Source organism: Aphis gossypii, chromosome 1 (assembly GCF_020184175.1).
Source record: "Aphis gossypii isolate Hap1 chromosome 1, ASM2018417v2, whole genome shotgun sequence".
Classification (NCBI taxonomy): Eukaryota; Metazoa; Arthropoda; class Insecta; order Hemiptera; family Aphididae; genus Aphis; species Aphis gossypii.
The window spans coordinates 62,648,264-62,660,968 of NC_065530.1; the positions used below are offsets into that span (position 1 = coordinate 62,648,264).

The 12,705-nt window shown below is 24.9% G+C and overlaps 2 protein-coding genes across 2 annotated transcripts; one reads left to right on the forward strand and one right to left on the reverse strand.

Annotated features, from left to right (window-relative positions):
• The first annotated feature begins 5,413 nt into the window (after positions 1-5,413).
• On the forward strand, positions 5,414-10,899 carry LOC114127475 (tetratricopeptide repeat protein 27). The gene is made up of 17 exons (XM_050210732.1): positions 5,414-5,624; positions 5,702-5,873; positions 6,613-6,696; positions 7,166-7,307; positions 7,383-7,638; positions 7,694-7,821; positions 7,895-8,007; positions 8,089-8,155; positions 8,214-8,327; positions 8,393-8,611; positions 8,675-8,863; positions 8,939-9,091; positions 9,422-9,583; positions 9,675-9,845; positions 9,926-10,121; positions 10,196-10,296; positions 10,360-10,899. Exons 1-17 carry the CDS (start codon positions 5,525-5,527, stop codon positions 10,456-10,458), a joined length of 2,466 nt encoding a protein of 821 aa, XP_050066689.1. The 5' UTR covers positions 5,414-5,524; the 3' UTR covers positions 10,459-10,899.
• On the reverse strand, positions 10,667-12,663 carry LOC114127482 (UPF0598 protein CG30010). The gene is made up of 4 exons (XM_027991725.2): positions 12,440-12,663; positions 11,860-12,103; positions 11,521-11,569; positions 10,667-11,435 (listed from the first exon to the last, which is right to left on the reverse strand). The coding sequence occupies exons 2-4, from the start codon at positions 12,049-12,051 to the stop codon at positions 10,999-11,001; spliced, it is 678 nt and encodes a 225-aa protein (XP_027847526.2). The 5' UTR covers positions 12,052-12,103; positions 12,440-12,663; the 3' UTR covers positions 10,667-10,998.
• Positions 12,664-12,705: the final 42 nt, after the last annotated feature.

Genomic DNA, 12,705 nt, shown 5'->3' on the forward strand with positions numbered 1-12,705 from the left:
ATGTATTCATGCACACTATACCGAAGTAACAATTAGTTTTTTTTTATGAAAACCTATTATACAATGTATTTAAAAAAAATTAGTATATAAAATTACTGAATTTGTGCATCCATAAAAACACAAATATTTTATTTTTTACCCTGCGTAATTATATATTATATATATAATTATGACAAATTTTATAAACTATATTTTATGATGTAACATTTAAATGTTAAATCGTTAAGTTTTGTAAGTGTTTATTTATTTTTGTTTGTACATTTTCATTGGTTTTTATTAAACATTATGTATGTTTACTTGAAATGATTGATAATCTATTATTATATTATTATTGTGTAAAAAACACTTTATTTTTCAATGTTCATTTAAAATGAAAATAATAAATTACATGTAATTTTGTTTAATCATTGTTTATTGGTAAAATTTGAAAATTTTTCAGAATAAAATCAAAAATATAATATTAAATATTTGAATTAAGTTATTACCTATAACATGTTATGTTTCTCAAAATGTATATTTATACCTAATTGTAATAAAATTAAACTTACATGTTGCGAAAGAAAATAAATTTATTGAAAATGGTATTATTTCAATTTTTAATTTATGGATAATGGATGCAATCGGCTAATTTATTAGTAATCAGTGTTTTATACATTATTCATGTTTATTTGACTTCTGTGTATATGAATTCTGATTGATTTGGTAAAGATAATAATCAATTTCTGATCAATTGAAACTGTTAAATAATACCTTACAATAAGAAAAAAAATATAAAAGTAAAAGATTGTATACTTTGTAAATGTATATTTATATATTCTATACTTCTGTAGTACAGGAAAACTAAGGTACAAGTGTTCAACTAAACCTAACCTATCTTATAGAATTATATATTATTGTGTTATTTCAAAATTCAGTGTGAAACTTTCAACAACTCCGCTCTCTCATCTAGCAAGTATTCGAGAAATTTAAGTATAGTTCATTCCCTTTATGAAACTTTTTAAAAACATGATAATTACATGTTTTATTAAATATATAATTATAAGAAGATCAAATAGTTAAGTAGTAGACAGTAGAAAATAAAGTAAGTAGCACATATTTATATTAAATATACAAAAACTGTCGCTTCATCGATTTTAGAATCAGTAATGAAAAATATCTAATTTAAAATTTAAAAACCTGATACCTGGATAATTGCCTGATATCCTGATCCAACACCACATCCACATTCGCCACCACCACCGCTGAAGACCATAACGCCCTCTTTGGCTCTATCATATATTATTATCAGTTATCAGTGTTATCATATTTTAGCGGGACTCACAAAATATTTGATCGGCCGGAGTCCGTGAGGACACTTAAACGTCGATGGTGTGCCGTTGTCGGGACCGGGTAGAAGCGGACGAAGTTAAAAATATAATTTTCTATCAATTCATTTAATTTTTACCCATTTTATTCTTTTTAGCCCTCGTAGAAATTGAATTTTAAAAGATCCTTTCTTAGAGGTTTTTCACACCATAAAATGAAACTACTGACTAAATTTCATACTCATTGCTTCAGCAGTTCCTGCTATAGGCAAGACGAATAACTCAAGACAACGACAGACTAAAAAAAAAAAATAATAATAATAATAATATTCTAGCCTTCTGGCCAAACAGTTAAAATTGTATTTGACAATTTTGTTGATCCGCGGCTAAATAAACGGTTAAGCAACAGCTACCCTACCTACTTATTTATGAATTCTACACTTATGTGTCAGTATTGTTATTTTTTCTACAGCGGACGAACCCCCGCTGCAAATATTGAGATCGCGTACGAAACTGTGCTTAAAAGAAATATTCTTTGTCTTCGGTAAACACTGATACGTCATAACTAATGCATACCAATATGAATCGAAATTATCCGAAAGTAAAAAACTCTCTGAAATGGAGTTCCCAACCGTTCATCAACAATCAGACAAATTTCATGAAGAAGCCGAATTATTCATCTCGCGCTGGAAAAATGGTCGAAGTGTTGTATGGACGCGGCTATTGCAGCTCCAGAAATAATAATGTTACTCTGCAGTTGTGCACATACTTCGTGACTAATGAAAGGTACGTAATATTCATAATAGGATTTATAAAACTATTTTCGGGAAAACGTGAGATGGGTCCTGAGATATTTGATCACTTAAGTTAAATAAGAGTTTGATTTGCGGTATTATACCTATTATAGATAATACTCTAATTGGGTCCACAGTAATATTTTATCTTAATGATGTAACCAGAAAGTTATTGACTTTTTAAGCTATTTTAAGTTAAAATTAAGCTAATTAAATAAAAATTGTAATAATATTATAGATTGAAATATGCGTAAAAAAAAAACCTAAAAACTAATAATTGGAGTATTATTTTTAATATTTTACATTAGGCCTAACGTTTACTCAGAAAAATAAACAAAATGTCTGGGAAACTTTCTAGCCCTAGAATGCTGCTGTATACAAATTAATATAAAATTGAGATATGTGACAAACTAATTTGCGTCGCGATTATATGATATACATATATATATTATATATTATATACCTTTGATATCTCAATCAATAATCGATATGACTCTATGAGTACTTATGAAATAAATGTCGATTCCATTTAGATCAGAGTAGAACCAGAGTAACCTATCATTAGAAATATAGTATATATATTTAATTTTTCTATTGACAGTCCTAAGTTTGTATTAAATGAGAGAGAAAATAAAATGTTTACATTTTATTTAAAAACATTCTTGCGTTTCTGTTGGTAAAAGTATTATAACTATTAATGTTGTTATTTTATTAATATGACTATATAGACCAAGGATGGCAAACCTTTTGAACACTATGTGCCAAAAATTATCTTTTTTTCCAGCGTGTCATTTTGGAAAATATTATATATATTATATACAATAAGTCATATGTTCAAAATATTTTTAGCTATTATATTATATTAATACTTAAATTTTTCGCGTGCCATGGATGTGCCATCCCTGATATAGACTAAGATTATTGTTTACTCTATATGTTATTAATTACTTATTATAAATACATATGCTAATAATCAAAAATGAATAAATTCACATTGAATATTAATATTAATATTTTTTTTATATAATTATGCATAATATACTATTACGAAAGAAAAATCAAAAATTAAATTTGAAATTTTGAACAACATTCTTAAATAAATTTATTTATACAGGTTATTTTTTTTTTGTTACTGACAATCATATTATGACAAAAACTTGAAAAACTCAAATAAAATTAATACTATTCTTGAGGGTCTATGTTTTGTGTGTAATGATGATAAAATATATTATACAGATTGTGCATCAAAAATACACTGTTATAATGTTAATAAACAATATAATACCGGATATGGTACAAAAACTTATACTTCACCAAAGTCAAAAGTAAATATATTTTTACTTATTTAATAAAATATTTAAGTGACTAGAAAGACCATAATTTTAGTAACATCGCAATTTTTTGTACATTTCATTGGCTATTTTATTTTCTACTGTAATAAAAATGTATACTGTTTATTTGGATTAATTACTTATCTTATTATGTTAAGGTCATCGCTATTTAGCTAAATTATTAATCTAAGGTTTTATTTTAGTTATTATTTTTATTTAAACAGATTTATTTGTCTATTAAAATGTAAATAGTAAAAACTAGATAATTGCATGTATCAAGTAATTATTTAGTAATATTTTGTTTAAAATAATTTTCAAACATATATTAGAATAAAATTTTGAACTGAAGATGGAAGCTTGGTATTGATAGGAAATTATTGATCCTAATAAAATAAGAATGGCATGTCATAATGATGAGATATATGGTGTTGCGGATAAAATTGAATTTATAGTTGGGGATATTTTTTTAATTTACTCAAAGTTAAAAGCAGATTTATGTTACCGTCACAACTCACAGGGAGATTCAAGATATTTACTTAGTAAATGCTATGATATTGAGACTATGTGCAATGATCATGTTTGGAAAGGTTTGAGTATTTTTGATATTAATTGTTAAGATTATTGCGCTATTAAAATAGTATTTCATATGCTAAAAAATACAAACATATTAGAAGTAAAACACATGATATATGGTGTTTAAGTATGAACTTAACTTTAAATTATAATTTTTCAGTGTGTGTTATTGGTTAAAGATTTTGGAAAAGTGGAAATTCAGCAGAATTTTATTGATGGAAAGCTGAATTCTCTCACAGCATTCTTTGGAAACTTCCACTGGAATAGTAACTGACAGTTGTCAGCGACTATTGAAAACACTGTTGAGTGTTTACAATTATAATTATTATTTGATTATTAAGATTGCTATTATTATTATTTTCATTTTTATTTTTTATTTTAATGTGTATTTTATTGAGAAAAATTAATATTATTTAAACATAGAATCATTTTATTTTGTAATTTAACTGTCACAAATAATTAAAAAAAAAAATAATGATGAGTAGTTCATAAATTTATGTCACTACTTCAATTATTTTGTTGCGTTTAATAAATAGAAAAACAGAAAAACACAAGAAGTAATGAATTGGAGAGAAGCTTAATTTAAATTTTAAAAAATATAAAATTTCTACTATTCTGTACATTTTTTCAAGTCATTACATAGAACACAGTTAATTCTGTAAGATGTGCATTTTTCATTAAAAAATCTAATCACCAACATCATTAAATTAAAAAAAAATAATACAAAATACCTATCTAAAAATTATGTTTGCGCCGGAATGGTTCTTGCCAGCATGGCATTTAACCAATCCGACTTGCACCTAAAATTTCGGGAAATGTATAAATTTTAATGAAATATAACAAAAATATAGTTATAGTGCGGTATATTGGCGATAGTATTGCCAATTTAAATCAGTTGAATATCAACTATGGAGGCGTTATAGCAATCATAATAACAGTTACCGTACATATATATATAAATATATATATATTGATTGTATATAACACGCATCATATATTTTAACATTTATATAGTATTCAAATTAATTCAGGAAAAAATAAAAAATGCATATTAATGTTCAATAACAAATTTTATATAATAGATATAAATATATTTTTTTTATACCTCAATATCAATTTACAATATTGAAGTGTAGTAAATAATACTTCAAAAATAAATATATAATCTGTGGAGGTAACTATTATAATAATCACGGTCTTAGAAGATCCATTGAACTATATGATAACATATAGTTCAATGAGAAGATCTTAGATCTTCTATAATATAGAAGATCTAAGATTATTATTATAATTATTATTATTATTATTATTATTATTATTCTGTCTTCAAGACCGTGATAATAATTGTTGATAACACTGATAACAGTGATCAATTTGAGGTTATGTGTCGTATTTTACAGAATCTGCATGTTTTTGTTATTAAAATTTTAAAATTATTGCATCTATAAGTTGTTTTAAATTTTTTTATTATACGATTAATAAATTGTTATTCTTAATTATTTTAATCAAAACATTTAGTTTAATGAAAGATAATATGTCTGTTGAAAAGTTTACGGACACAGAAAAGTGTCTTATATATGGTGATACATATTCAAATTTATATAACGAAATAATTGTTTCAGGTATAAATTATTATGGTCTATATTATTTTGTATCAAATAAAAAGCTTAAATTAATTTTCATTAACTTTTGCTTTTAGATGATATTATATCAAATGAAATGAAAAATGTTCTGAAAGGCAACTATGTTGAAGTTTTGGAGGATGATTTGTTTTTAAGACTATACGATGAGTTTGAAAATTTAAGCAAATTAAATTTCAGTTCAAATATTGTAAAACATTTAAGCGATTTCTTACATTTGAATCCATTAAAGTAAGTACATAACATTTAATAATTTAATGATAAATCTTATTAAATAATTATTTATCTAGCATGTTCTTATATTTATAATAGGTACCTATATCCTATTTTCTGTAGTGGCACCAAAATGTATATGAATCATTGGGGTAAAGTCTAATTTGTATATTCACTATTAAAAATGAATTACTATTTTAAAATAATTATTATCCAGATAATAAATTGTACAGCCTTCTACCAAAAGTCACTGAGGATAAACCCGGGTATTTTCTGTTAAACTCTATAGTTTTGTTTAACACTATTGTTAGTTACTGATAATCTAGATTGAATTTGAGTCTAGACATATGAATAATATTTGAAAATTTTAACAAACACTAATAATTGTAAACAATTTTTTTTTCAAAAAGGATAAAAAGCAATAATAATATAGAAACACATAATATAATATGTTATTATCATTATTGATATACCTATATATATTATATATATTTTACGTCTAGCACATTATATGTTAATCAGTACCAAATAATAAATGATCTATTTATTCATCTAGTTTTTAATGTTATAAAGTAAAACATAAATTACAGGCATTCAGTAATCAAGTACATAATCTCATTTAATATTTTGATAAATATTATAAAAATATATGACTTAAATGAACACCGCCTAAAAATTAGAACTATACAATTGATAATATATAGTTTTTTTTCATTTATAGTATACTACTATTTATTAAATAACATTTTTGTTTCAGAAAGAATATTATTTTCACATTTGGCGTTGCTTGTTATCAACTATTTATACAAGCAAATTGGACTGGACCTTTGATATCAAAATTGTAAGATTTATTAGAAATCAGCTTTAAGTTTTTAATTGACTCTATTCTCTATATATGTTCAAGATAAAATATGATTACCTTTTCTTTAGGAAAATTGTTCTGTAGGCGAAAACAATTTGTATAACTTTTACAGACCTAAATAGTTTTGAAATGAAAATGAGAATAGAAATTAAAATAAAATCTCACAGAATAAAAATTCCTTAGCTTTCCTAAACTTTTTCCCAGGTAATCACAATAACCTTTTTTTTTTAATTTTTTTAGTAATATACTAATATATTAAATTAATTTTTTAATTTTATCTTTTATTATGACTTATTTCTTAAGTTTTTAAAATATTCAGAAAAATGTTATTAGTGCCAGTGTTCTCTAACATTAATGAGTCAATAAGAAATTCACTTAAAAATTAAATCCATGTTCCAGTTTATAAATATCTAAATTACACATTTTGATAATTTATTTATGTTTTTAGAGATTTGAAAAGTTGGGGTTCAAGTACTGCAGTTGTAGAAAGCTTAGTTAACGATTTAGATTGTGTATCTAGAAAAGTATTGTATCCTGAGCTCTTGGTATTTTCTTATGCGGTTTTTAGCAATAATCAGATCAATATTTTTGTAAGAACAGCAAGCAGTTTTATAAGTTATAACTATTAAAATAATATCTATAAATTATTTTTTCATTTGATTTAGACACGATCTTGGTGGCAAATACGGATGCTCTCAACTCTACAATCTTTATTAAATGAATTATCAAATGATTTAAAGAACATGATTGAACTGGCTTTTGAACAAATGGAAAAAACTGTTTGGGAAACTGATGAAGAAGAAGCTATATTTAGGATAGAGCAATGTAAAATTTATCTTTCTCATTATGGAAATATTACAAAAGCCACTAACTGTTTGAACACAGCAATGGACTTATTGGGTTTAGAGCATTCACTTGTTGGTTAGTTGAAATATTATCATCAATTAATTATATTTTAAGAACTAAACTATTTTAGGTGCAATGGGGAAAAGAACTAAATTTCAAGTAAAAGAGCTGGCCCAGTTAACCTTAACTGTCAATTCACATACGAGAGAAAATAATACCAATCTATTGACTTCACATGAATGTTGTGATTTGCCTAAAGTAAGTTATTTATAATCTGGTACAAGAATATCTATAGTTACAAAATTAATTAAAACATTTTTGTTTTGTATAGGATTGTGTGCTTGATGATGAAAATCGTTTACCAGATATCAAGTTTTCTAATGAAAGTGCTGGTAAATTTCCTAAATTGAGCAGTCTTCAACAAGCAGCCATCTTAAATACACTGTAAATACTAAATTTAATCTTTTATAATATTATTGCCTACATTATTATTTTTAATTTAAGATCATTTTATTTTGCTTAAAGTATATTGGAACAAAAGTGTAAACCTAAAGATGATCTACAATTTGAAGAACTTCAGCCATATATAAGAGTAATATTTTTATAATTTATTTCTTAAAACATTGTTAAATATTGATTTAATACTATAGTGTTTGGTGTCACAACAATCTGTGTGGAGTGTTCATGTTTCAACTTTGCTCCAACGATCTCTTCTAGAAAGGGATAGTAGAAAATCAGTGGAACGAGCAATGCGGCAGATTGAGGTAAATGTATTTAAAACTGTAGTTAACATTTTTAATTAAAATTGGGTTTTTACATTTTTTTTTAGAGCTTAGTGAGCAGTTTGGAGGTATCTAGTCCACTTAATGTTGAGAGATTATATCTGTTTCATTGTTCTTTTGTTTCACCTTCTTGGCAACTTAAAGCATATTTGGGGAATATAATGCTTTCAATTGGTGCCATCCAAAGTGCATTAGATTGGTTTTTAGCTCTTGATTTATGGGAAGAATGTGTTGCTTGTTATAATACCCAAGGCCATAGACATAAGGTAAGATCAATGGTAAAAATTTAAAATTTTTTAAATGAAATTGATCAATATAATTTATAATAGGCTGCACAAATTCTTGAAAATGAGTTAAAATCGTCAAACCTTACTGTAGCTAAACATATTTTAATATTATGTTTGCTTGGAGATGCTACTGATGATAAATCTCGTTACGAAGAAGCGTGGAAAATTTCAGATTATCGAAGTAGCCGTGCACAAAAACACTGGGCATTATATTATTATTCAAGAAAAGAAGTAATTTTTATTTTAAATTTGAAAAAAATAATTACTCATTTAAAGATATTTTTATTTGTTTTTATACATTTATAGTATAAAGAAAGTATAGATCACTTCAAAAATTCTCTCAAGATAAATTCGTTACAAGAAAACTTATGGTTTAGACTTGGGTTCGCATGTATGATTGAAGAAAGATGGTCAGAAGCTGCAGAAGCATATAGGAGATACTGTGACATCGAGAGTGAGGTGAGTAATGAAATACTTTAAAATTTTTATTTTTTTTAAAAAAAACCAAAATAATATTTTATATATTATTTAAATATCTAGTTTATTATTAATATTAATATAAACACAAATTTTACCACAATGGTTTAGGAAAATAATTAAAGTTGAATATTTTTCTATGCTTGTATGTGGTTATATTATATTTTACTGCATTTGGGGAAACCAGCAATTACAGTTTTTTTTGCTAAGGTTTTTGGTTGTTGTAATACACAAAATATTAAAATGTTTTATACATTTCAATCCAAAATTAATTGCAAATTGAATGATTTATACTTTTTGTTTTAAATTCAGTGTTTTGAAGCTTGGAACAATTTAGCAAAATGTTACATTAAAAATGGTCAGAAATCGAGAGCTTATTATGCATTAAAAGAAGCTGTGAAATGTAATTATGAAAGTTGGATGGTTTGGGATAATTTGATGGTAGTCAGTGTTGATTGTGGTTGTTTTGAAGAGGTATGTATTATAATTATGTTTAAATGTCTTATTACTTAAATAATTATTACTGTTATTCAAATTGTAACTAGAATCATTTTTTTTATCAAAGGCAATCAAATGCTACCATAGGTTATTAGATTTAAAAAGTAAGCACATAGATTTGGAGGTTTTGAGGATTCTAGTACAAGCCATACAAAATAATGTTAAAGATGAAAATGATAGGCCAGCCTCTGAGCATAGGAAATGTTTATTACAACTTTTTGGAAGACTTACGTCACAAGTATGTTATATAAGTATACTTATATTTTAATTATTCATTAATCTGTATTTTTATTAATTATGGTGATATTTATTATTTAGGTACAAAATGATGGAGAAATTTGGACATTGTATGCAAATCTTGAAGAAGCTGTACCGATACCAAATAAGGAAACAGCTGATAAAGTTTTACATCATTTACAATGTGCTCATCGTTTCACCACACAAGGCAACAAGTGGGCATTAGAAAAAAATTCTTGTTTGATTGTCTCTAAATTATCATTAAAACTAGCTGAAGGTATATTTCTAAATAAATATTTGTTTTAAATAATGTGTATTCAATAATGTATTTAAATTTTTTCGACTTTGCAGCATATATTAGCTCTAGTAACCAAGCAGAAAATAGTGACAAAAGAAAACGATTTCTGTCATCTGCAAAACTAATGCTAGTGTCAGTGGTCTCACAAATTGAAGTTAGTGTTTTAAATTTTTTTTTTGTTACATTTTAATCATTTTTAATGTTTTATGTTTTATAGAAAGAAAAAGACCTAATGGAAAATGCAGATGTAAAAGAAGAATTTGAAAAAGTAAAAAATATTTTAAACGAAATCAAACTTCAACTTTCAAAAGTGTAGTTATCTTTTATAATATTATAATTATATAAACATTTGTTTTCATTATTTTTAGAATTCCTGTTATTATAATGTATTAAATGTGTAACAGTAATACAAATTAATGAAATTTATAATACTAAGTATTCTGAAAAAGATTTCATGATTCCATAAGTCTTGTATAAGTAGATCCTCACTCAATAAAAGTATTAAAAATTATACTTAAAAAATCTGAACTAAAAGAATCAAACCTTTTAATTATTATAATATAAAATATAACATATTATGTAAAATATTAAGCCTTATATGATGAAAAATATAATACAATTATTATATTAATATGGTTGTACATTATTTGTACTGTAGTCCAACTTTTACAGAGTTATTATAGTATCTCTTACACTATTTGGCTATTGTTATTGCAGAAAAAAAAACTATAGTAACAGAATAACAAAATAACAAAATGTACAGATCAACTATAATAATGTAACCATTTTGATTACTTATATATATATATATATATTTTTAAGATGAACTCTATTCGTATAACAACTTGAATTTTACTCATTTGGGGATTAAATGTTTGAACCAATCTGAGTCTAGAACATACTTTTTACCATTCCACAAAAAGTGTGTAGGCACATAGTTATCTGTATCGCTGTATAAAAACATTTTACTGAATTCAATAGCTGTTTTAGATGATACTAGTCCTATTGAACCATGTTGCTCATTGGCTGGATGGTACACTCTACCGTTTTCAACATCCATCCAAAGTTTATCAGGTTGAAATGGAACTGTCAACTTTGGACCTGCATGGTTATGACAAAATAAGAGATTGCCATCATCACCTTTGATTACTTGGTTGAACACAATTGGATAGTCGTCACATCTAACAAAATTCCGTTCTCTACCACATAATGATATCCATGGAAAGTGTTCTCTATATCGATCAGTTGTGTTTAATTTTAACCGTTTGAAAAAAAAAACCAAAAAATCTATTTCTGAAAAAAAAAATATATTTTAAAACAAATTTTGGAATTATTATGACATTTGTTTAAATTATAAACATAATAACAAAATGTTTACCTTTATAAGCTGACGTAAAATTTTTCATTTTGCTATCATCCAGAAAAAGCTAAAAATCACAAATATTTTAACATTTGTTTATTATCTTGATTTTAAATCAAAAATTTTGTAAAATAAAAGTTAAATGTTTAATAAGACATTATAAAAATTGTTAATATTATAAAAAAAAAAAAAATAAATGCATTTTTTTTTCTAATGGTTATAATATGAAAATAATCATACAAATCATAAGTTTTAGATTCTAATGTATATAGCAAGAAAAATACTAGGTATAATAGTATAAATTAAACAATATTTTGTATCTAACATTGACTAAATAATAAACTTTTATCTACAAACCATTCCTTGATGATCAATATAATAGAAATACTCTCTTATTTTACTCTCTGGCGATTGTCCTTGTATGTAGGATACCGTTGAGTATGTTTTATTTTCTGTAATAATCTGAACTTTACTTTTAAAGCTTGCAAAATTCTTCAAAAAACTATTAGACTTTATACAAACTGAAAACATTTTTTGTGTTTTATACATAGGTAGGTACTTGCTATGTGTTAAGACTGCTGTAGCACCGTGAATAAACAATCTTTAAAAACAAAAATAAAGTATTCTATTTTAATATGATTTTCCGTTACAAACATAATAATATTAAGAATATACTATACTTATATAAATTTATTATTAAAAATTATAAAATCTTATGTAATTATTTTACACAATACTAGGTCAGTGATACCTATTGAATTTTTTTTTTTTAACTCTTAATGTATACAAACTTAAAACTTGATTAGAATTTTTTACTTGAGAGTAGGTACCAGTACACACCAAAACCTATGCCTCAAACCTTGGATAACAAATTTCCAAATGAGTTATTCACCTAAATAGATTAATTTGTATTCATAACCGTAATTACTATGCATACCTATATTGGTTAAATTAGATGTTTAACATTTCAATTTTCGTTATGTCTTGTCCATATAAAAAATTGTAGATCTAGTATCTACTAACTTTGTGCCCCAGCACGAACTAATATTATGACGTTATACAATAATTATACAAATAAGGCATATTATAGGTACAGTCCAAACTCCAAATGCACGACTATTTTTTTTTATAAATAACTGAATAGGTAAGTAATAAATATTAAATTCTCAATAGACAATAATTGAAAATTTCATATTCTTATCT